The sequence below is a fragment of the Prionailurus viverrinus genome, chromosome B2, assembly GCF_022837055.1.
Source record: "Prionailurus viverrinus isolate Anna chromosome B2, UM_Priviv_1.0, whole genome shotgun sequence".
NCBI lineage: Eukaryota > Metazoa > Chordata > Mammalia > Carnivora > Felidae > Prionailurus > Prionailurus viverrinus.
Genome location: NC_062565.1, coordinates 4,183,094 through 4,207,449, shown reverse-complemented (window position 1 = coordinate 4,207,449; position 24,356 = coordinate 4,183,094). Strand labels below are relative to the sequence as shown.

The 24,356-nt window shown below is 47.9% G+C and overlaps 1 protein-coding gene across 2 annotated transcripts in view; it reads left to right on the top strand.

Annotated features, from left to right (window-relative positions):
* Positions 1-24,356, top strand: part of CARMIL1 (capping protein regulator and myosin 1 linker 1) — a 310,903-nt gene that overhangs the window by 127,459 nt on the left and 159,088 nt on the right. For both annotated transcript variants that reach the window (XM_047858089.1, XM_047858088.1), the window contains exons 5-8: positions 2,699-2,820; positions 13,823-13,920; positions 14,258-14,328; positions 14,578-14,651. In XM_047858089.1, coding sequence (XP_047714045.1) covers positions 2,699-2,820; positions 13,823-13,920; positions 14,258-14,328; positions 14,578-14,651 — 365 coding nt within the window. The remainder of the gene's footprint in view (positions 1-2,698; positions 2,821-13,822; positions 13,921-14,257; positions 14,329-14,577; positions 14,652-24,356) is intronic.

Below are 24,356 nucleotides of genomic sequence, written 5' to 3'. Positions count from 1 at the left end.
CTTAAACATACATTGGAGGTCGTGGATTATGTCCTGCTGGGTATCTAAGCCAGAACTGTTTCAAAGGCTTGATTTTTTTTTTTCCGCAGCCGAAATCGGAGGGACAGAGGTATCTGAAAGGGAGTCCTTTGTCCTGGTGAAACGATTGGCTGTGTTAGCATCACCTCTGTCCCTCTGTGTCAGTCTTTATATGATCCAAAGGTGGCGACCTATTATGCAGGGCCGTGCACAGCTTTTATATCGGGGTGGATGTGAAGGCCTCCTTTCTTCCCCTCCAGACCTGTCACCTTCTTTTCTTCCCTGTCATTCTGTTCAGTCCCGTGCAATTAAGGATGATTAGGCGTTAAGAGTAAGCGGAGTTAGAAGACGCTAATTATTGATTGCTCACCCCCGAAGTGTGCACTGAATGGCTGCACTAGATGGGGAGAAAGCAGAAACGCCTTGTTGTGGAAAATCTCATTACCCACGGTGGTGGGGTGTTGGGGGTGGGCTGCAGAGCGTGGACCCCGTGGCTGCGTCCCAGGGTGTCTGGCTTTGTAAACCACGGGTACGCACAGATACGTGCACGTGGGACATCTGAGCCTAACTGCACAAAGCAGTTTGTTTCAGATGCTTCCTTGAGGTATCCTGGGGCCGAACAATAAGTGCCCGGCGGGGACAGCAAAGCTGGCCGCCCTTTTGGGGAGAAATCTTCCTTGGGTCACCTTCTAGAAGACCGATGCATGAAAATTAGGATAAAAAAGGTTGGTTGGTTGGTTTGTTTATGTGGGCAGCCAACTCACTGCCACGGAGGCGGTACGTATTGACAGGTTCCTCTGGGGAGCTTGTGGAAAAGTGACATTTGAAGGTCTCAGGTCACTTAAGTCCTTCTCTTTGATCTCAGCATTTGGACACACAAATTGCACTACTTTTCCTTTATTTTTTTAAAAGCTTATTTATTTGGGATGCCTGGGTGGCTCAGTTGGTTAAGCGTCTGACTCCTGGTTTCGGCTCAGGTCACGATCTTACGGTTCATGGGTTCGAGCTCCGCATCGGGCTCTGTGCGAGAGCACAGAGGCTGCTTGGGATTCTCTCTTTCTCTCTCTCTGTCCCTCCCCCACTCATGCTCTCTTTCTCTCGCTCAAAACGCGGGGCTCGATCTCACCTTGACCTGAGCCGAAATCAATAGTTGGACGCTCAACCGGCTGAGTCATCCACGTGCCCTCACGTGATTACTTTTAATTTAGCTAATTTGAGGACAGCCCCAAACAAATCTGAAAACTGCTTTGTTAATCTCATGGGCTAGTTGCACATTAAGTGTAGTGTTCCCTCATCGTATTTTTGCACAAGGTAAGTACCAGCAGGAAGTAAATATGTGAGGATATTTTGATCCAAAGGGATTGCGTTTAACATGAATTTTTTTTTGAGATCCAAGATAATGGTATTTTTAAAAAAGTGATTGAAGTTGATTCTTTTTATCTGAAATATGTCCATAAACAACCTGTTGCTCTTTGCGACCTGCCCATGTTTTCAGGTTGATTTATATTTATTTACCTAGCTGTACGACCTCAGCGTCAACATTTTTGGTGTAAGCTTTGGACATCTCTCAGCAGTTCACTGGAATGATTCGTTGCCTCACCCCGAACATGATTACCTTGTTCCCGTCACATAATCCTTTCCAACATTCTCTCTTCTTAGAAAAGTTGAAATGTTTGGGATGTCTGGATAGCTCAGTCGGTTAAGCGTCCGACTTCGGCTCAAGTCATGATCTCACAGTTTGTGGGTTTGAGCCCCGCGTCGGGCTCCGTGCTGACGGCTCAGAGCCTGGAGCCTGTTTCGGATTCTGTGTCTCCCTCTCTCTCTGCCCCTCCCCTGCTCCTGCTCTGTCTCTCCCTGTCTCTCAAAAATAAGTAAATGTTAAAAAAAAATTAAAAAACGAAAAAAAGTTGAAATGTTCCCAAGCGTTTGATTTTTCTTTTGCTACCAGGCAAAAGGTTTTAGCATTTCATTTAAACATCTCGTAAGGGGTCTAATTTTAAAAAATGTTGGGGCGCCTGGGTGGCGCAGTCGGTTAAGCGTCCGACTTCAGCCAGGTCACGATCTCGTGGTCCGTGAGTTCGAGCCCCGCGTCGGGCTCTGGGCTGATGGCTCAGGGCCTGGAGCCTGTTTCCGATTCTGTGTCTCCCTCTCTCTCGGCCCCTCCCCCGTTCATGCTCTGTCTCTCTCTGTCCCCAAAATAAATAAACGTTGAAAAAATAAAGAAACATTAAAAAATTTAAAAAAAAATGTTTTAAAAGAAAAAGAGGTAACGATCAGCTTTCCCTCCCCTGCTCACTGGCGGAGGCATACTTCCTTACACTGGGCGGTAGGGATGGAGCAGACTTTGGAAGGCTGCGTCTCAAGACGAAACCAAAACTTAGGAGAAGTTGTGTGCGAGTGCGAACGGCCCGTCTCCCTCGCGTGTGTGCGTGTGGGGCGGGGGTCTGTTTGCATCTGTAGTTTCGCCTTTAGAGACACGTGCTTCAGTTTCTGGATGTTTCTGGACCTTTCCACCGTCTACCCAGGCACTTCCTTGGGTCTTCACTGAGGGTGTTATTTTAGGGAAGCGCTTCCGAAGAGGCTGGTACATGTCGGTGGGAATACGCGGTTTATCTGGTTTAAAGCTACAGACTCACGGCCTGGGACCCGGTGTTAAGCAGCGTCCGCCCGCTTCTTGCAGATGGTCGTGGAGACTGACAAGCACAGCATCTCCATGAGGATGGCGTCGCCCGACGACGTGAGCGAAGTGTTGGCTCACATCGGCACCTGCCTGCGGAGGATATTTCCTGGCCTCTCTCCAGTGTGAGTTCCCCGGGGCCGGGAGGGGTGGGGTGGAGGGTGGGGGGAGAGCGAGGACCTCCTGTCTGAGCCGGGAATGACAGCGGGGCTCCCTGTCGCCCCTGCCCTCGGGGCCTCCCCTCAGCATCCCTCTTCTCTTCGCCGTTAAATGGCGGACATGACGCTAACTCAAGCCGCTGTGTTTTGTCTGAGGTTCTCCAAGGTTCCCTACTTTCAAGAGCTTGGGTGACAGAGGGTGTGGCCACCCTTTAACCTCTGCTCCTGAGGCTAAAGCAGAAACCTGTCTCGTAGAACTTGAGATTTACCCCAACGGGGTCAGTGAGATTTACCCCAACGGTTGGGGGGGGGGTTCTGAGTGCTTTGCAGAAAGGCCTTGAGTCTAGTATTAACGAAGAGTGTGAGAGCCTTCATTTTCCTTGTTTTATTAATTAATTTATTATTATTTTTTGCCTGATCAGTAAGGCAAAACTTAGAAAAGAAACAAAAATTAGCCTCTTTTTCATTTTCCTCTTAGTTTCCAGAAGCCCACGTCAGGGAAGTTAGTGACATACTTGCGTCTCTGCACAGCCTCACGTTTCTTTGTTCACGCGCTTTTCATCAGGGTTATGCGCCCGGGTGACAGAGTCTGTCCTGAGGGAGCGTGTGGGGTGTTGGAAGGGAGGATGGAACGGCTGAGGTCAAAAGGCAGAAGGATCCTCGTGCCGGAAAGCTCCCTAAAGTGATAACCCGTAATGAAGATGCCTTCCAGCTGGAAGAGCTGGTTCAGAAGTTCTGGAAAATACCCCTCCCGGTGCTCGCTCTGTGCGCAGGCCGGGAGGCCTCGTGGGGACACGTCTAGGATGGTTCGCTGGGCACCTTGCTGGCGGGGAGCGGGAGGGAAATTTCAGGGACCTGCCCTTCACGGGACGCGCTCCCAGATGCTCTGCTTGTAAATTGACGCGACGCAGGAGAACCGAGCCTTGTGTCTTTCAAGCCTTTTGGGCGCCTGCAGGTGGCTCGGGAGAGACAGGGGCTTCCTGTCCGCCTCTGACTTTCCGACACCCGCTGGGTTCTTCTGACAGCTCTGCGCTGGACTGTCTCGTTTCCTCGGTCCCCCAGGCCTGGGGGACCCGGCCCTGTGCCCTCTGGCTGTTCACCTGGGGCCTCCTCCTGTCCGCCTCCTTGCCCTCCTCTGGCTCTCTGGCTGGCCGATCGTCACGGGAACGGAGGTGGTGAGCGGGGGGCTGTCCCTCGACTCCCGCCAGGCTGGAATTTCCGGGTAGGAGGCCTGTTAAAGCCAGGCTGTTGCAGGTGTCCAGCCACACACTTGTGTGCGTGCAGGAGAGGCGCGGGCGGGCAGGGGTGCGGGATGCAGTGAATTGCCGTGAGTAGGGGTGACGGGGAAATACCCAGAGGCGAAACATCCTTCGGGCCCCCAGAGAACTCTCTGGGGGCGATCGTGCCTTAGCAGTCACTACAGCCCCTTTCCCCTCAGCTGCACTCGGTCGTGGGGCTTTGTACGCGAGCTTCCTGAGAACGCCCTCGCTCTCCGTCCCCAGGAGCCCCGTGAAAGAAGGATGTGGTCAAGCACAGCCTTGTTTATTTAGCAAGGGCTGCTTTGACCCTCCGAGCGATGTTTAGAATCTCTGCTTTCTGTAAAACACAGTTTTATTTGCCTAATATCCTAGGAATTTTGAGGGAATTAGCAGTTTTGTTTTCGCTTTTGATTCTTCCATTTTTCCTTCCCAGAGAACGTCGTAGAAGAAAAGCGTTTTCACTTTTTGCTGCCATTTAGCAACTTCTTGAAAGGTTTGGGCAACGATTAAATGATGCGCTCCATTTCCGGAGAGGCCGTCACCACACGCGTGTTAGTTTCTAAATCCATGGCCTCCACCTCACCCTCATCTTCCCTTCTGTCCCCCAGCCGCCCAAGGCCCAAGGATGTCCCCAAGGACGTCACACATGGTGCAGCCCATAAACGTAGCAAGTTTCTTCCTGAAAACCTGCCTGTATTTGGTAGTGTATCTCAGTTAGGGGCCTCACCATTTAATTTTTTTTAATGTTTTATTTTTGAGAGAGTGAGAGAGATCGGGGGAGGGGCAGACACACACACACACACACACACACACACACACACACACACACAGAATCCAAAGCAGGATCCAGGTCTGAGCTGTCGGGACAGAGGCTCGAACTCACAAACTGTGAGATCATGACCTGAGCCGAAGTCAGACGCTTAACTGGCTGAGCCACCCGGCGCCCCAGCGGCCTCGTCATTTAAATAGTCTTTTGTCCCTAACTTGCATGTCTCATTAGTTGCCAAACCCTTTTCATGCGGAGTTTCTGGTCTGGGCCTTTGCCTGTCTTCTCATGTCCACTGCCTGAGTTCAGAGGGTCTCGCTTGCCACGGTGACATCGTCCTGGCTAGAGTGTCTCTGTCTCCAGTCCTCTTCCTTGTCTTCCTTCCGCGCCGTCACCAGAGGTACCCTTCCATACCCCAGTAGCGTCTGTGCTGTGAGCCTGGCCTAGAAGCCCACTGCCGTCTGGCCCCGTGATCCACCTGCGCCTGAGCACACCCTCCTCTTATATTCTCAGTGCTTTCATTCAGGCTGCTCTTCCAGACAAGCTTCTGCTGCAAAAGATGTAGCCCAGATCTTGAAAGAGTTTCTTTAGGTTTCCATAGAACTTTGCAATCACTTCCCAGACTAGCACCTGTCTCGCTGTGTTATAATTGTTTCTTTACACACTCATCCCTCGGTGAGTGTTGAGTTTCTACTCCCGACGGCAGGGTGCTAAGTGTTGGGGTGCACGACCCACATGGAATTTCCACTGGGAAGCAGACCCCCCGAGAAGGGGAAATAAATAAATGAAGTAAGTAAGTATAAATTTGACCGAATGCTTGCAACTGATCCTCCCTGCAGGGCTAACACAAAGAATAAAATTCTGTCTGCAAGGGCCTCCCTGTGGCCATGATGCTTTGAACAGACCGTCATGGAGAAGAAGGAGTCTGAAGAGGGCGGGGAATGTTTCCTTCTCGGGCCTCTGCTCCTGCTGCGGCACCTGCCTGGACCGGGATTGGCGTCGCTGAGAGATGCGCTGTGGCTGGGGGGTGTGGAAGAGGAGGGTGCAGACGGGAGGGATGGAGACTGGTGTATGAGATCAGGCTGGAAACGTAGGCGCTGGTCATTTTATGGAGAGAGTAAAGAGTCTGCAGTTTAGCGGCAGCTCACAAGGAAGCCGGTGTCGCGTGCGTGAAGGGATGGGACATGGTTCCCTTTGTAGTTTATGAAAATTGTGCCGCTGGAGACAGAATGGCGTGGGAAGGGGAAGAGCAGGTGGGGACACCGGCGGTGACCCAGGGGAAGGGTGGCCGTGGCCAGGGGTAGGGCAGTGATGTTGGAGGTAAGGATAGGGGATGGGACACAGAAGATTTATTGTGGGCACAGGACTGGCTGATAGATTCGGTGTGTGGGTGACGGCAGTGAGGAAAGAGAGGACCGAGGATGGCTCTAGGGTTTCTGGATTAAGGATTTAGTGACCAGTGCTCCTTTGCGGTGAGGTGGAGAGGGCCCAGGGTAGGTGCGGGGGCAAGTTTTATTTTGGGGGTAAAACACCCCGACCGCTCTGCTGTAAGCATGCTAAGCTTGAGGTCTTGGACGTGTAGGTGGGGATATCAGATCGGTGGTTATATACGTGGGGTCGGAGCTTGGAGGAAAGGTCCGGGTCTGGAGACGCAGCGGACGTGGGAGGCGTTAGCATAGACGGTCTTGCACGCGTGACTCCTCTGAGATCGGCCGGAGAGACGTGTGCACCTAGACGAGAGAGCGTCTTCAGAATGAGGACAAGTGCAAGAAGAAGAGCCGGGAAGGGCCCGTATGCCCACCTCTGTGAACCGACACAGGGGAGAGGGCATCTTTCCACCCACGGCTGCCCTCACTAACACAGCAGTTCTTGGGAACCTACGTGAGGAGCTACAAGAAGAGGCGTCTGATCTAGAGGAGACAGAGGGTGGCTGGGCATATGTGGGAGGTGGCTGGATGCAGGCTGGCTGTGCGGAGCGCCCTCCCCCCCCCCCCCCCCCCCCCCGAGAAGCAGGGAGAGGGTTTAGAGCGGAGGGCAGGAAGGCAGAGGCAATTCAGATGAAGCCACCAGTGTGGAAGAAGGCACGGATTATAATTTAGAACTTGGTGTGGCAGAAAATTTAAATAACGTGAATGTACTTGACTTGCGTGTTGCTTTCGTACCCACCATGCACGGTTAGGGCGTGAGAATGAAACCTGTAATATTTTGTGACTTGCACACTCGGCCTCTAATCTTGAAGCTCCTTTCCGTATATCGCATGGCACGGTTTTGGCAGGGGAATGGCTAATTACGTTGGTGCTGGTTACTGACCGGCGAGGGTGGAGAGGTAGGTCATCATAGCCTTTCTGGTCCATCTCGAACGTGCCTTAGTTAAAGTGGTCAGTAAGGGAAACATTTCCTTTACGTAAATAACGGAGAACATGCAAACCAAAATATGTCGCTAGTAAATGTCATACATCCCACTCAACGATAAGTTGAAGAATATGAAACTGTATTTGATATCACGCGGTATGTTAACTAACTGGAATTAAAGTAAAAACTTCAGAAAGGAACCGTATATGGGATCCTCAACCTTATTTGAGTCATTTGTCTCATCAGATGTATTACCTGAATCTGTGGTGGGGACCTTGGGTCCCCAGCCCTCCTCTCCTGACTTGCTCAGGGCGCCTGTGGTAGAGACGGATGGACAAGAAAACATCTGATGAGCAGATGTCAGGAACCTGGAGGGGCTGGAGCACAAACAGCCAGGACTGCCCTCAGTTCAGATAATTAGTTCTGGCACAGCCCAAGTTCAACTATACACATGAAGCCGTGTCTGTAAAGATCTGAGTTTCTGGTGTTACCCGAATAAACATTTTGAAAATTACATCCATGGTCAGAATCAAATATATGAAAACAATACATAAATTATCTACAAATGATCAGCCCTCTTGTGTATAGTCAAGAAAATACAGGTAGGACAAAAATGAAGAATTTCAATTAAAATTAATATTCACCCCAGTATCCTCTCTTCACCTCCCCTCTGTACATATCTATTCACCTCTTCCTCTCTCCTTTTCTTACAAAAAGATGTTTCCCTCCTCTCATTAAATAGGGAAAGTTTCGGGGCACCTGGGTGGCTCAGTCGGTTAAGCGTCTGACTCTTGATCTCGGCTCAGGTCATGATCTCATGGTTCGTGAGTTTGAGCCCCGCATCGGGCTCTGCACTGTCAGCAGGTAGCCTGCTTGGGAGTGCCTCTCCCTCTTTTTCTGCCCCTCTCTCAAAATGAATAAATAAACTGAAAGATAAGGAAAGGTTATTTCAAAATACGGAGAAAAGTTAAAGATTCGAGAAGCAAATTTAAGTTAAATTTAAAAATCAGATTGCCATTAGCATTGTTTTGTGACCACTCTCACTCGGGCCTGGCCCCTGAGACCGTGACGGGGAGGGAAAGCTAGGGAAATATTTGCAGCCTAAGTGTCGTTTAATCTGTTTTCCCAGAGGTGTCCATAATGGCATTTCTCTTCAGGAAGCTGTTTTGTGTTATGGCCTTCGGCTTTTCTAATATTGAGAACCTTGGCTATTCTCCAAAACCATGCTAGTTTTTTGGTTTTTGTTTTTTTTGAAGCGTTAAATTAAGTCATCAGTACATGGAAGAATTCATCTAGAAAGTGTTCACTAAAGCACTTCCTCGGGTGGGCACACATGCATGAGTGAACCGTGTCCTGTTCTCCAAGAGTTTGTAGTCCAGAGGTGGTATAGGAAAGTTCCGCCAATTGTTCTAGGAGAGAGAGAAAACCCTCAGGTTTCAGAGAAAGAGAAGTCACATTTGACTTGGGATGCCAGGGAAATAACGTAGGATGTGTATTTGCTCTCCTCCTTGTTTGGGAGGGGGGTGGTTGTCGAGGGTGTGCTGACCGGACTTCTGTGGGGAGATGGCGGAGGCTGGAGGCCGAGGGGAGCAGGTGCCGCGGGGAGGATAGCCACCTGCCTGGCGTAGCTGGAATTGGGAGCCTGCAGACGTCACTGTGAGGAGGGGGCCGGAGGACAAGCCTCCGGGATGGGCAGTAGGGAGCTGTGGAAGGCTTTTGAATGTTAGGATAAGATGGGAGTTACGCCCTCCTTTGGGCTGCTTTAGAAGAGTGTGTGGAGAGAGCCTTGAGGTAGGAATCGGAAGGTGTCAGCTTGGTGGGATGCTTCAGGGGGGTGAGACTCTAGCAAGTTAACTCCCTTCTCAGTGCCTCGGTGTCCTCATCTGTGAAAGGGGAATCATGCTGTGAATGGAGATGAGGATTCAGTTAGCCCGTGTAAACTGCTTCCGTGTTGCTACAGGAGTTGTAGGTGTGGTACAGACTTCAGTGCAGCCAGGTACCCAGCAGCGTCGGAAAAAAGCCCGCCCCGTCAGAAAGGGAATTGGCCATGTTTGTAGGGAATATCTTCGAAGTTTATGATCTTACTTTTTGAGAGAGAGAGTGGGAGAGAGAGTCTCAAGCAGGCTCTGCACCGTCAGGGCACGTCCCAACACAGGGCTCGAACCCATAAACCGTGAGATCACGCATGACCTGAGCCGAAGTCAAGAGCTGGTTGCTTAACCGACTTAGCCATCCGGGCGCCTTGAACGGTAACCTCCTGACAGGATTGTTTTTCCTGGGAATAACTTACGGACTACTTGACTATTCCGTCCTATATGTGACACATTCGGGAAAGTTGGCTGAGTATCAGCATATTAGGACAAAGCTTCTTTGCTCCCATAATAAAAAAGATACCGCAGGGGCACCTGGGTGGCTCAGTCGGTTAAGCGTCCGACTTCGGCTCAGGTCACGATCTCGCGGTCCGTGAGTTCGAGCCCCGCGTCGGGCTCTGTGCCGACAGCTCAGAGCCTGGAGCCTGTTTCGGATTCTGTGTCTCCCTCTCTCTCTGCCCCTCCCCTGTTCATGCTCTGTCTCTGTCTCAAAAATAAACATTACAAAAATAAAAATAAAAAAAAAAAGATACCGCAGATCTGTTTATGAAGTCAAAGCCAATTAAGGTATGCAAAGGTGAGGTTCTTGTGAAGAGAAGTGGCAGAATAGGAGTTGTTGTGCATACAAAAGAAGAGTGCTATGTAGCCCGTTCAGTTTTCTAAAGCAGACGCAGTATTTGGTTGGGATGTGGTTTGGGTCAGGGAAACGTGCACGGTGCTGGTGACTACCGCCCTCGAGTGGGAGAGGCTTTGGAACTGAATTTTAAATAAATCAATTCGGTGGAGTGACAGAGTTCACGGATTTCTTTCGTGTCGACAACCGAGGCATGAGATTCGCACAGAGAGCTGGCGTGCTGGTGACGTTTACTGTCCTTCTGAGGCTTGGGTAAAGTAAACGCCTGTGATGCACACGTACTTGGTCCAGCCCCACAGTCCCGCCTGCAAGCGAGAGGCGGGCTTTGTGCGTCTGCTAGGATTTTGGCTTACCTGTCGCGGCACTTATCCTGCCAGCAAATCCTTTCTGTCTGTCGGTCTGTCTGTACAACACACCCCCTCTCCCCGTGTGTGTAGGTGTGAGCTGTGTCCTGTGGTGTACGCACGTGGGCTCTTTGCTGCCGTTGAACTACAGGGAAAGACAATACGGGCCATTGGCGGGGGGGTCCCCTCTCATTGTTTCTGTGCATTGAGTTAGAGCACGTAGACACTGGCCGTCTCCTGGAAGTTTACTCCTTAGAACTTTATCTCTTATGCAAGTCAATGCACCTGTTTCATGAGACGTCTTCAGTTCCTGAAATCGAAGTGCTTTGCAGTTCCTTGCAAAAGAAAGAGAAGTGTCACAGAGCGGGGCTGCTTAGAAAACCTCAGGCTGATCCTGTCAAAGCGTGGTTTTGGAGGTCAAGGGGCAGCCTCTGCACACAGACGTCTACCCCAGCCGCTGCTTCTCATTTTCCAGTTGACTTGCCCTTACCCCCTGAGCCGGAATGTCCAGTGTTGTTTTTGGAATAAAATTGAGGCTTTCGTTTCTGAATCTGCCATGAGAAGTCATCTGTTTCTCCCTCTAATCCTAGACTGCCACCTTCCCTATTCTTGATCCTCCCAGCTTCCTGCCGAAGATTTTTTTGCCCTATTTTCTTCCGGCTTTTGACTAGCTTAACTTCGTCCTGTGTGTCATTGAAACAGCATGCCCCACAGTCCTGCTGAAGTGAAGCAAGAATTCTAGAAGACAGATGTGATCTCAGATGAAGTCAGACCTATGTCTAGTTTGATGTGTCCAAGGTTCACTTAACCGAGTCGTGTGAACGCTGGGGGCTGTTTCTGACAGGTCTGCTGTTGCTTTGCGTAATACCTGGTTTTGCTGTCTGGTCGCCAGAAAACAATGCCACTAAAATGCCCGATGATGGTATGGAACCGAGATGAATCATTCTGTAAGATCTGGAAGATTCTGTAATATCACGTCCGTTTGCGAATGTCTTGTTAAGCCCACAGTTACCCCCCAGTTCAGGAGTTTTAAGATGATGGGATTTAATCATAGGTGTTTTCAGGTGAGATTGAGAAAAATCGTGCTGCACTCACAGGCCTCGTGCATTTACACGGGAATTTGAAGGAATTAATGACGTTTGGCCTAGTTGGTTATACCTGATTATGCTTCAGTCGTAAAAACCGTAAGGATGTGTAGGAATGTTTTCAGGGCAAGCAGAACGTTCAGGGTGTTTAAATGCTTTGTTGTGTTTCGCAGGGTTTCTCTAGGAGTAGACAGGGCAACTTGCCAGGAGGTAGCACATTTTCTCTGGAATCCGTCCCGTGAGAAAATGGAGACAACTATTTTCCTCTCTACGAGGTGATTGAGATCCGTCACGATGACTGAGAACATTATATGGGGCAGAAGTGCTTTCAAGTCATTAAAGAAAGATTAAAATACGTTCAGTATAACTTAGCATCTTTACACCATTTCGCACCCGGGTCCTGCCTTGATCCAGGTGCTTCTGACCCAATACCCTTCCTCACAGCCTGTGACCTCCTCCCCTCCTCTCCACTTGACTCTCGAGGGCCACACCCGAGACCTCGTCAGCTCCTGGAACAGCGTGTGCTGGGGTCAAGTCACAATTCACTCGTCTCGCTGTGACCACGGCCGTTCGGCCCTCTCTCCTTCAGAAGGACCAGCGCTCGGACTTTTTCAGGGCCTCTGGGCCGTAGATCCCTTGGATCTTCCCCTCCCTCTCCTGAGCGCCCAGCCCACAGTGTCCGTCACCCCAGCAGTACCCTCAAGTCCATCTGGCCACCTGCTTGGAAAGCCAGCAGCCCCACAGCGTGCCCGCTGCCCCTTCCTGCACACGTCTGGGCTGTGGCGGGCGGGAGCCCGAGGAAGTCTCACGGCTGGTCCACCTGCTGCCTCCAGAAGCTCGTGACCTTCACTCTCGCTGGGCTTTTCTATTTAATCTCTCAAGTTCTTTATCTGGGTCCAAAGTTTGCCCCCACCCCCGCCCTGCAGATTTTGTGGACGGTGCCCTTCTCACCAGCCGGTGCACCCTGTTCAGGCTTTTCGTGGCTCCTCGGTGCCCTATGAATAAAATCCAAACCCCGTAATCAGACCTCGAAGGCTGTCCGCGACCTGGTTCCCGCGAGCTCCCCAGACTCTTCCGTTACCCCCTCCCCATCACGCGGTGTTTGCTGGCCCGCTTTGAACCGTGTGCCATTTCTGGTGGTGAGCACGAGCCTTCTCACGGCCGTGAACTTGCTGTCCCTTCGTCTGGAGCGATCTCCCCAGCTCCTGGTTCCCCATCTCCTCCCCCCACCCCCGCCCCGATGAAGTCTTTATTCCTCTTCAGGTTTTAGCAGAGACGTGGTAGGGACTGGAGAGCACCGTCCACATTCCCCACACTCCGCTGCTCTCCCCCAACCAGAGGAGAAGTTAAGTGCCCTTTTTCTGCACCCCCCGCCCCACTATACCCTCTACTTCTCCTTTTATACCTCCTGTTTGTCTGCTTCTCACGATAGGCTGTCCATTTGGAGGGCAGGGATGGTGTCGGTTTTGTTCATGGTTGTGTATCTAGTATCTTGACAGCTGGTCTTGCCATGCTGTAGACATTTAATAAAAATTTGGGGGTCAGTTAATGGATTCATAAATTACCCATTAAATGATTACTACGTGAGGGGCGCCTGGGTGGCTCAGTCGGTAAGCATTCGACTTCGGCTCAGGTCATGATCTCGCGGTTCGTGGGTTCGAGCCCCTCTGTGCTGACAGCTCAGAGCCTGGAGCCTGCTTCAGATTCTGTGTCTCCCTCTCTCTCTGCCCCTCCCCCGCTCACGCTCAGTCTCTGTCTCCCAAAAGTGAATAAATGTTAAAAAAAAAAATCGAAACGATTAGTATGTGATAACTCTGAGAGCATCGGCTAATGTTTATTGAGACTTCACCAGGCAGCGCGGATTGTTTTGATAACTTCACAGGTATTAATTTCTTTCTTTCTCGCGATTACCCCATGGGGTAGGTCCTCTTACTTCGCCAGATCTGTGAATAGTGAAACTTGGAAGTGGTCGGCTGGGCTCTGAACCACAGTAAAAGGAACACTTCTTCTGACATGACATAGTCTTTCTTGACGGACGTTTGTAAGGGGTACTATGGAAGCACAGAGGAAGAGATGTGCGTTTTAAGTTTTTGAAAGTTCGTGATTCAAATTTAGCATACACATAAGCTAATAATTCATCAAGTAGAACACGCTGTCTTCTAATTATTCTACTGCAATCTACGGCCACGAAACAACGAAATAACATAGAGACTGTCCACATCCCTGGATAACTCCTTGGGCGTATAAAAGGGGGCTAAAGAAAGGAGATTAAGTTTCTGAGGTTTCCAGCTTCTTGATGCTCAGAAAGTGGAATTTACGTTTACCGAAATCAAAGTGGCAGCCATCTTTGGTCTAAAAAAAGGCGTACCACAAAATAGATTTCTACGCGCGGTGCCAACCACTCGATTTTTGAAGTTTATTGTTATTTTGATGTTGCAGGAGAATCATGAAAAAAGTCTCCATGGAGCCCTCTGAGCGACTGGCCAGTCTCCAGGCTCTGTGGGACAGCCAGACCGTGGCCGAGCAGGGGCCCTGCGGTGAGCATGCATTTTAGAACCAAATTATAAATGGCCACGTGGATGTCCCCGTGCCAGGAAGTTACGTCTATTCCTAGTATGCTTCTGTAAAGGTACAATTAGTTTTAAGGTGTAATTACCACTGCACAGACTTTAGACTGGTGGATAAAAGTCCTGTGTTTAAGCTGTATTGTGTCCTGCTGTGTACTTACTATAGAACAAGGGGGAGAATCTTTGCCGTTTTCCCAAACAGAAAGAAATAATCAGCATTGTCAACATCGGCCATATTTAAACTTTTAAACTTTAACTTAAAAATCATTTAGCCAAAAACCTGTCACGTTTCTGTTGTGTGTTTCAGGTGGATTTTCTCAGATGTACGCCTGTGTGTGTGACTGGCTTGGATTTTCATACAGAGAAGAAGTACAGTGGGTAAGTTGTGTCTGTGTGCAGGCTTGTGTGTGCCCCCCCCCCCCCTCGCCTGGAGAATATTCCAGTATTTGACTGGCTGGTTTCTTTTTTTTCTTCCTTTCCCCCCCACCATTCATGTTTTCGGCTTAAAATCTTCCTTCCTCAGATTATGTGAAAATCTGTCTGTATCATTGTCTAATTCTGTCTCTGCATCCCTCTTTCCTGATCATCTGTGCGGACTATTTACATGATTTAATTCTATTTAAACAGGATGTGGATACAATTTATCTGACACAGGACACCAGGGAATTGAATTTGCAAGACTTCAGCCATCTTGACCACAGGTAAGCCACTGCTTTCTTTCCTTCCGTTTGCAACTGATTTTGCTTCCGGAACCATACTTCTTGGCTGGTGCTTATAGACACAGGCGATCTCCAGAAAATCCCGTTACAAGGGGAATCGGGAGAATCTAAGACTCTCTGAATTTTGCCTTTCAAGTAATAGTCTCAGATGTGTTCATTTGGGATGGAGGTGCCTGTGCGTACTTGAAATCCAGAGTTCATAGTTAGGAACTGTGGAAATAATATAATTCTGAGGTTCTTATACCGGCTTACGAAAGTCTATTTAATCATCTGCCCTGTGTATATAATACTATGTAATATAGTATTATTTTGCCTAATTGCCTTAGAACATTTTTTCTAGGAGGCAATTTTATGCTGTAATCCTAAGAAATGACGTTTGGTTTACAATTTCTTTATGAGTTGGGGATTCGCTGCTCGGGTATAGATGCGCACATGTTGGTGGGAACGGGTTTGGCGTTATCTGCCTTGCGATAACGGTAACACGGCTGTGAATCCCGTTACACGTTATTTGAGAAACCTGCGGGTTTTAAGATCTTGACGTTCATACGTCAAGGGCCGTGGCTAGCGGGGTCAGGCCCCAGGGAAGAAGCTTCGTTCAGGGTTAGGCAGCGTTGGGCGGTGCCCCTGCGTCTTTGCTGGGTATCCCAGCCTCCTCCCTGGAAACGCTGCTTATTTTAAGCAGCAGACGCTAGTCCCACCGCCGTGAACCTCAGCCCAGTCAGTCCGTCCTCTCTGTTTGGCATCGAGAGACAGAATCCTGGCATCCGGCCCTACCTTTCGCGCTACGCGCACAGCTGGAATGCGGCATCGTGGCTTAAAAATGCCATTTCAAATTCTTTTCCCACCTACCTGGCGGGAAAATCCAGAGCTGTACAGGGGTCTCCGAAGAGTCCTAGCCAACGGAACGGAGCAGAGAACACGGACGGGAGCCTTCTCTGCGGCGCTGGGGGCTGCAGAGGGCGGCGAGGCCTGGTCTGTGCTCGTGGCCAAAGCCAAGTGCCCGAAGCCCCTGGTTCTCAAGCGTGGATTTGCTTCCTGCTTGTGGAGCCAGGGCGGTTTTCTCCCACCTGGAGCTGTTCCCTCTCTTCCTGCACACAAAGGGACGTCGTACTCCCGCTCCGGCTTCCCTGGGTGTCCTGCGTAGCTCATGAAAAAGTGAACTGAGAAACAAGGAAGAATCTTAGTCTGCAGGTTTTTCTCCAATAAACGCAGGAAATTGTACATAGAGCAAGAGGATTGGGTCACCCTGCAGCATTAGGGGCTCAGTGTGTGCGGCCCCCGGAACCCTTTACAGGTCTTGACAACGATTGAGCTTTTGGGTTACGTGGGTTATATCTTTTGGGACTCACCGTCTTAGAAGCTGAAACTAAGATTAAACACTTACTAATGCCTTTAAACATGTTAATAAACCCATTACACGCTAACGTAGGTACCGTTTTTGTGGACAATAACCGTTTTCAGAGACAAACCTAAGTCCGCTGGAAGAGTGGCTTCCCTTCACCTGTGTGCTGATCTCTGTAACTTCTGACTTCATAGAAGGCAGCTGGATTCCCGTGTCCGCTTCTGTTCACGCTTCGTGATGTGTGGCATTGACTGAAGTACATTTAGAACATCCAGTTTTAAGCAGATGCGTACTTAGAAAAGGGAGCGTTGTTAATAGCCGTGTCACATGACTGTGGATCCTCCTCTTTCATACTTCACCATGACTAGTAAAGCGATGGTTTCCCAAAGTTCAGTTGCTGTGTGGAGTCAGAAACCGTATCAACGAACTTTTTTTATTTTACTTTAAATCCCACTGGGGCCCTTGGGTGACTCAGTCGGTTGAGCGCCTGGCTCTTGATTTTGGCTCAGGTCACGATCTCACGGTTTGTGAGATTGAGCCCCACGTCGAGACTCTTCTGTCCCCCTCTCTCCCTGCCCGTCCCCCGCTTGAGTGTGTGCGCGCTCTCTCTCTCTCTCTCTCTCTCTCTCTCTCTCCCTCTCTCAAAAATAAATAAACTTAAAAAGCAAATCCATTTGGTCCATCTTGTACTTCGAACTAATCTTGCCCCCAGATGGTTTTGTAGCAAGCATTCTGCATCGGTCATTTAGAAAATACTGGTTCACTGGGTTATGCATAGTGTGCAGATATTTTGCTGTTGTACAATAGGGAGAAAAGAGGACATTTGTTAACACCGCTGATCCTCTCAAAAGTCTTTTTAAGCGTGGCAAAACTGTCAGTCTCCTAGTGGCCGATAAAAGTTTCCCCAGATTCAAGTGTTTGGTTTTTTTTTTTTTAAAGTTATAACTTTACTGTTGGAAAAAAGTTCCTCGAAGTGACGGGCTAACTTTTTACGCTGTAGAGAAAACATCTGCTAAATCCCAAGTCTGAATTGACTGTACTTTGTCATCTTTTTCATGGTGTTCCATGAGAGAGCGAGTTCTGCTTAGAACTCTATCACAAAGATACTTCGCATTGAGAAGATGAGCCCTTTGTATAAAGAGGAAGCATTTTGTGCCTGTTTCTGTTTTGTCGCACAGGCAGGTACTCAGGGGCTGAGATTTAATAAAAGAAGTACTTTCTGCTTCATCAAGGGCATTCCTCTTTCTTTTCTTTCTTTTCTTCCTTCCTTCCTTCCTTCCTTCCTTCCGTTCTTTCTTTCTTTCTTTCTTTCTTTCTTTCTTTCTTTCTTTCTTTCTTTCTTTCCCAAAGAAAGACAGCGTGAGGGAGGGAGGGGCAGAGAGAGAGAGAGGGAGAGAGAATCCCAAGCAGGCTCCACACTGTTTGTGCAGAGCCCAGTGTGGGACTTGAACTCACCAACTTTGAGATCATGACCTGAGCTGAAAGCAAGAATCGGAGGCTTAACTGACTGAGCCACCCAGGTGCCCCAGCTTTTTCTTTTTTTAAGTTTATTTATTTATTTTTAGAGAGCTAGAGAGCATGTGCAGGGGAGGGGCAGAAAGGGAGAGAGACAGAATCCAGGCAGGCTCCGTGCTATCAGGGGCTCAAACTCATGAACCCGTGAGATGGTGACCTGAGCCCAGATCAAGAGTCGGGCGGCTGACTGCACCACCCGGGCGCCCCAAGGGCGTTCTTAAATGACACGGGCATTTGTTGGAAGAAACCGCATGTGTGGCGGTAACGAACACAGTGACCGGCGTCCAGACCTGGCACGGCCGTGTTGATTCCTGCTAAGGTGCCGGTGGTTTTCCCTGCTGTCATTTTTTAAAATTTTTTTTAAATGTTTTTTTTTTTCTCAACGTTTTTATTTATTTCTGGGACAGAGAGAGACAGAGCATGAACGGGGGAGGGGCAGAGAGAGAGGGAGACACAGAATAGGAAACAGGCTCCAGGCTCTGAGCCATCAGCCCAGAGCCTGACGCGGGGCTCGAACTCACGGACCGCGAGATCGTGACCTGGCTGAAGTCAGACGCTTAACCGACTGTGCCACCCAGGCGCCCCCCTGCTGTCATTTTTATACCATCCATGCAGACGGTCTACACGGCGTAAAGGACAGTTTGTTTTAGTGTTATTATGAGAGTAGTTTTGAACTTGTGAGGCCCTCGAGGGAGTCCCGGGGTTCCGCAGGGGTCCATGGACCATACTTGGAGTGAAGACACCGTGTATGGCGGCTTGAGGTGTTTCTCCGGCTTCCTTTGTCACACCTTCAACAGTTTTACACCAGTAATAGGCTATGCGTAATGTCAGTGCTGTTTTCCAGCGTATCCGCTGTGCTCAATTTGATGATTAATCTGGCCACAGAGGGAAACCATACCTAGGGAAGCTACTAAATACAGTTACTTGACATACATAGAAATATGCAGAATGCTGTCCACCGTTGAGGAACCTTGTCGAAACTTAGAATTTCCCTACAAACAGATTTTTTCCTAATTCCTTAGCTGGAGAATTTTCATTTTGTCAGTAAACACTGCATTCATGATCATTTACTTTTCCTACTTGGTAAAGGGCTAGAAGCACTTTGTCATTACTGAGATCAGAAGGTGGAAAACTTTTCCTGTCAAGGGCCAGATAGTAAATATTTTAGGCTTTATGGAGCAGGCAGCCACCGTGGCAGCTCAAAAGCAACTCTAGACAACGTGCAATTGAACGAGTGTGACTGTGTTCCAATAAAACTTTATTTACAAACATACACTCTGCGGGCTGTATCTCCCAAAGAAAAATGCAAGATGAGCTACAAAAAAAATTTAGAGCTGCTATTTATGCTTATTGCTGAATCATTTTAAAATTTCTATCTTTGTTTTATAATATGCAACATATTACTATTGCTGTATTTTGCGTGTAGTAACTACTAAAAAATTAGTTCTCAATTTTTTTTCTTTCTTTCAATTTTTGTTTTTTTTATTGCAGTGGGCTTAATAACAGCAGGGGTCATTGCTATAGACATCTCCTTTCCTACTAATGCCTAAATACTTGGACTTTTTCCAGAACTCTTTTGCCCTAATCTTCAGTATATCCCCTCGTTGTTGAGGATTTAATTTCCCCCCCATGATTCTTACTATTACGATTAGCGCCAGCTTCTATATAAAGAGGCTACTTACGGTCAGTGCTTTCAGATAGCCTGTATTAATAATATTTTGCCAATCAAATTACAACGGAGTACATTGGATGGACATTTCTATATGTCAGAATCTTGAGCACGCTTCTCCGTAAAGGGACAGTCTGTACTTAAGCGGCACAGTAGTTTGGAAGGATCCAGAGTGGCCCAGTTTGAGGGGGATAGCGGTCATTGTCTGAATTTGAGAGGTTTTACAAAAATGTTACTTTCTCGTTTGGGTATGAATTGTGGAGAAAAGAAGGGAGGAATGAGACGCATTAGAGGCTCAAGAGGAGAGGTCGACGGGCCCCTGTTGAGCTGGAGTTTGTTAGCAAATGGGGCAGTAATTCTCATATGCGTTGGTGAATTTTCCCATGGTGGCAGTTGGCTCCCAGAAGCTCTGTTGGAACGTAATTCCCAACTGGCCACCATTCAAAGCTTTATTTTTTCATTCCATTCTTCCTTGTCTGTAGTCCCCATACTTAGACACTTCCTTTCTCAAGAGCCTCTAGGGTCTCTAAACTCATTAGTGGTCCTGGGATGGAAGTTCTGTGAGGGCCGGGTTGTGTCTGTCTTGTTCAGGCTGTACGACGTGATGCTCTAGGGTCAAACCAGTGCCGCAGAATAAAGGATGTTCAAGGGCAACTGAGCTGCTCTAGGGAAACACACCAGAATCCTGGGAGGGTGAGGGGATTCTTTTGTAAAGGCTTCCTGGACTACTCACATACTCTCCCCCATAGGCAGGTTGGCGGTCGTTAGACTATTCACGTTCTTAACCCGATTTTGCTCTTTGTTACCTACTCCAATCCATGGCTGAATCCTCTCCGGATTCCTATCAATTCTGTGTGTTTCTTTCAGTTCACTCACCCAAGGCCGGCATCTTTTGCATCTAGGGGTTTGTAACTACCGTTTTTTTTCAGTTTATCCAAATCGGGAGGTTTGGGTCATGCGTGGGGCATTGGTGTTAATGTTGCAGGTCTGATAACAGGGAGACTACACGTGGTTTGGGCGGCTTTTCTCACGTGGAGCACAGGCACGGAGGAAACAGTCTGCATGCGTGTGCTCCCCATCGATAATTCTCATCGAAGAGAATATACCGGGGAGATAGATTGAGAGGATGCAGGTCTAGGGACTGGGCAGTGCCCCTGTCATCATTCTCATCAGACACACCCTCCTAATGTCCTCTCCCCTCTCATTTGCCCGGGATCTGCTCTCCTGCAGAGACATACCCATTGTTAGGACACCGTGACCCTTATAGCACACGGCCTCAGGAACTGAGAAATGGGGAAACGTGGACGTCGTCCTGAGGCCGCTTATGAAGCCTCCAGTGTGCTCTTTTGTCTTCCCTGGGGACCTGCCTCCACACATGTGCATCTTCAGCCACCTGCCTTAAGTCTTGAGGGTCTGTCCCGGAGCTTCAAGGTAGATCGCAAGCAACTTGAATGCTGTCACGGAAAACTGACTAGCTAAAAGGCTGTATCAGAACTGAATGAGGGGTCAGCATTCACGTCTGGGGATGACCGTGTGCATGCTAGAGCCATCCAGTTCCTCCCTGGAGAAGAGCAGTTAGGAAGCATTGTACTTGGGGAAATGCCCACCCACTTGTTCTCTATAGCTTCCAAAATTTTATTTAAGTATTTTCTTGAAGCGTGCGCTGCTTTAGATACCGATGGGCCAAAAAGAGGCATAGCTGGAAAAGGCTTTGCTGCGCATTTCTCACGGGACCTCTCCAAGGTCTGTGAGCCGACATGTTAAAAAGTGTAATTACACTGTAATTTGCAGGGGCGGGAATGATGGGGTGGAGGGGGAGTGGTGCCGAGGCGAAGAGAATATACCGCTTTGGATACATCGATTTTTTTTTTTTTTTTTTCTTGCTCCCGGTAGATTTGCAAGACGAGCTAATCTCGTCAATCCTCTAAAGGCTCAATGACATGCATCATTGAGTTTAAACCTGGCTCATGAGAGCCCAGCTGGCAGCTCATTCCCTTCAGACTCGTGTGTTTGTGTTTTCATATTTCTTACTCATCAGAGTGACAATCTTGAGCCTGATGCTTCCAGAAGAGTTTTGCGTGTGGGTTAATGTTTGTCAAGGTTGTCCCGAGGGCATTGGTGTAATTCTTTCCTAATCTAGGCTGTCTCTCTTTATTCTCGCTCTCATTTCAAAAGGAAGAAATGCTGTTTGGAGTGTGAAATCAGGTATGAAGAACAGCGCTGGCTTCTGTTTTCCTTTTCAAAATGTCTGTGAACAATTCCGTACGCGTGGGTTCCGGTCTGGGTCAGATGGGCTCTGTGACTAAGGCAAGTGACTTAGACCCTGAATCACTTGCCAACTTGTTTGCTTTTGCATTTTAACTTTTTGAAATAGCCCCCTCCCCCACTATTAGTTTATTTTTAACATCCAAAACAACAAGAGTGCTGTCGTTATTTGAGGAATTGCTTCAGGAAACATGTGATTGTTGGCTTTCCAAATAAGTGGCTGGTTGAATGTGATGGGAAGGGTTTGGAGTCTTGGATCTAAAATCCTACGGGTGTACCGCCCTGGGTTCACCGTAGAGTAGTTTGAAGATTCTTGACGACTTTAAAAAGACTCCTTTTAAAATGAACAACCATATAAAGTGGCCAGTTTTCTTAATTGAAAGGAAAAGAGACACACAAAATCCCTACATTACAGAAAATTTTGCATTTCCAGAGGCTAGTTCATGATCTTTTCTTTTTTCTTTTTTCTCTTTTCTTTTCATTCCTTTTCTTTAAATTTTAGTTAACATGCAGTGCAATATTGGTTTCAGGGGTAGACTTCAGTGATCATCACTTACAGCAAATACCCAGTGCTCATCCCAACAAGTGCCCTCCTTAATACCCATCACCATCTAGCCCATCCCCTATCCGCCTCCTTTTATATTTGAGTGGTTCCATATTGGGGGCATATATATTTACAATTGGTAGATATTCTTGATCAACAGACTTCTTAATTATGATATAATGCCCTTCTTCATCTCTTGTTACAGTCTTTGTTTTAATGTTTATTTGACAGAGAGTGCGCGCCAGCGAGCGTGGGGGGGAGGGGCAGAGAGAGAGGGGGACAGAGGATCCGAAGTGGGCTCTGTGCTTACGGCAGCGTGCCCAGTGTCGACCTTGAACTCATGAACTGTGAGATCATGACCTGAGCTGAAGGTGGACACTTAACTGACTGAGCCACCCAGGTGCCCCGATAGCGTTTGTTTCAAAGTCTAGTTTGTCTGATACAATTTGGCTACTCTGGCTTTCTTTTGGTGTCCATTAGCATGATAGACAGTTCTCCATCCTCTCACTTTCCATTTGCAGGTGTCTTTAGATCTAAAATGAATCTCTTGTAGGCAGCATATAGATGGATCTTGTGTTTTTATCCATTTTGATACCCTGTGTCTTTTGATTGGAGCATTTAGTCCACTTATATTCAGAGTGATTATTGTAAAAGATATGAATTCAGTGCCATTGTTTTGCCTTCGAGTTGGCGTTTCTGGTGATACTCTCTGGTCCTTTCTAGTCTTTGTTGCTTTTGGTCTTTTTTTTTTTTTCTTTGCACTCAAAGAGTCTCCCTTAAAATTTCATGTAGGGCTGGTTTAGTGGTCACAAACTCCTTCAGTTTTTTCTTTGCCTGGGAAACTATCTCTCCTTCTGTTTTGTATACAATCTAGCTGGATAGAGTATTCTTGGCTGCATGTTTTTCCTATTCAGCACATTGAATATATCCTGCCATCCCTTTCTGGCCTGCCAAGTGTCTGTGGACAGATCTGCTGTGAACCTGATCTGTCTTCCCTTGTAGGTTAGGGACTTCTTTTCCCCCTTGCCACTTTCAGAATTCTTCCTTTTTCTGTGTGTTTCGTGAATTTGACTATGATATGTCTTGGCGATGGCTCGCTTTTGGTGAATTTAATGGGAGTTCTCTGTGCTTCTTGGATTTTGATGTCTGTGTCCTTCCTAGATAAGGGGAGTTTTCAGCTATAATTTGCTCACATAAACCTTCTGCCCCCTTCTCTCTCTCTTCATCTTCTGGAACCCCTATGATACGAATGTTATTATGTTTTAATAAATCACCGAGTTCCCTAAGTTTGCCTTTGTGATCTGTTACCTTTGTTTCCTTCTTCTTTTCAGCCTTATTATTTTCCATAATTTCATCTTCTAGATATCATTGATTCCCTCTTCTGCCTCATCCACCCTTGTTTTTATGGCCTCCATTTGGGTTTGAAACTTGGTTATAGCATTTGTAATTTTGGCCTGACTAGATTTTAGTTCTTTTATCTCTGCAGAAAGGGATTCTCTGGTGTCTTCTATGCTTTTTTCAAGCCCAGCTAGTATCCTTATAATCCTTGTTTTAAAATCTAGTTCAGACATCTTACTCATATCTGCATTGATTAAATCCCTGGCCTTCATTTATTTCCTCTTCTTTCTTTTGAGGCAAATTCCTCCCTCTTGTCATTTTGGAGGAAGAAAAAACAACAGCTATAATAATAGAATGAAATCAAAAAATTAACAATTAAAGAAATTAGGTAAGGAAGCTAGATCTGAGGTGTGTTTTGGTGTCCTTGTTCAGAGAAGCTGCCACGTTCTGTCCCTGAGATTATGCAGATTGTTCTGTTAATCTTCAGATCGATTTCCTACGTGTTCAAAATGGTTTGATGCTGATCTAGCTGTGTTTTAGGGACAAGCTCAGGGTACCCTTACTATTCCACCATCTTAACTCATCCCAGTTCATGATCTTTTCTGTGATGCTGCCCTTATTTTCAGTTTTATCATGGCATGTTTTTTCTTTTCTGGAAATAAGTGAAACACTTGGTATGTTTGTGTTTTGCTTTTTTTTTTTTTTAATTCTTTATTTTTGAAAGAGAAACAGAGTGTGAGCAGGGGAGGGGCGGAGAGACAGGGAGACATAGAACCCCAAGCAGCTCCAGGCTCTGAGCTGTCAGCACAGAGCCCGACAGGGGCTCGAACCCACAAACAGTGAAATCATGACCCGAGCCGAAGTCGGACACTCAACCGACTGAGCCACCTAGGCGCCCCTAGGTACATTTGAGTTTTAAGGGAAGGTTTGGATCATTCAGAGTTGCCAACTGAGATGAGAACTAAGGATCTCAATTTGTATTACAAACCCCAGCCCACGGCTGGATTAACAACC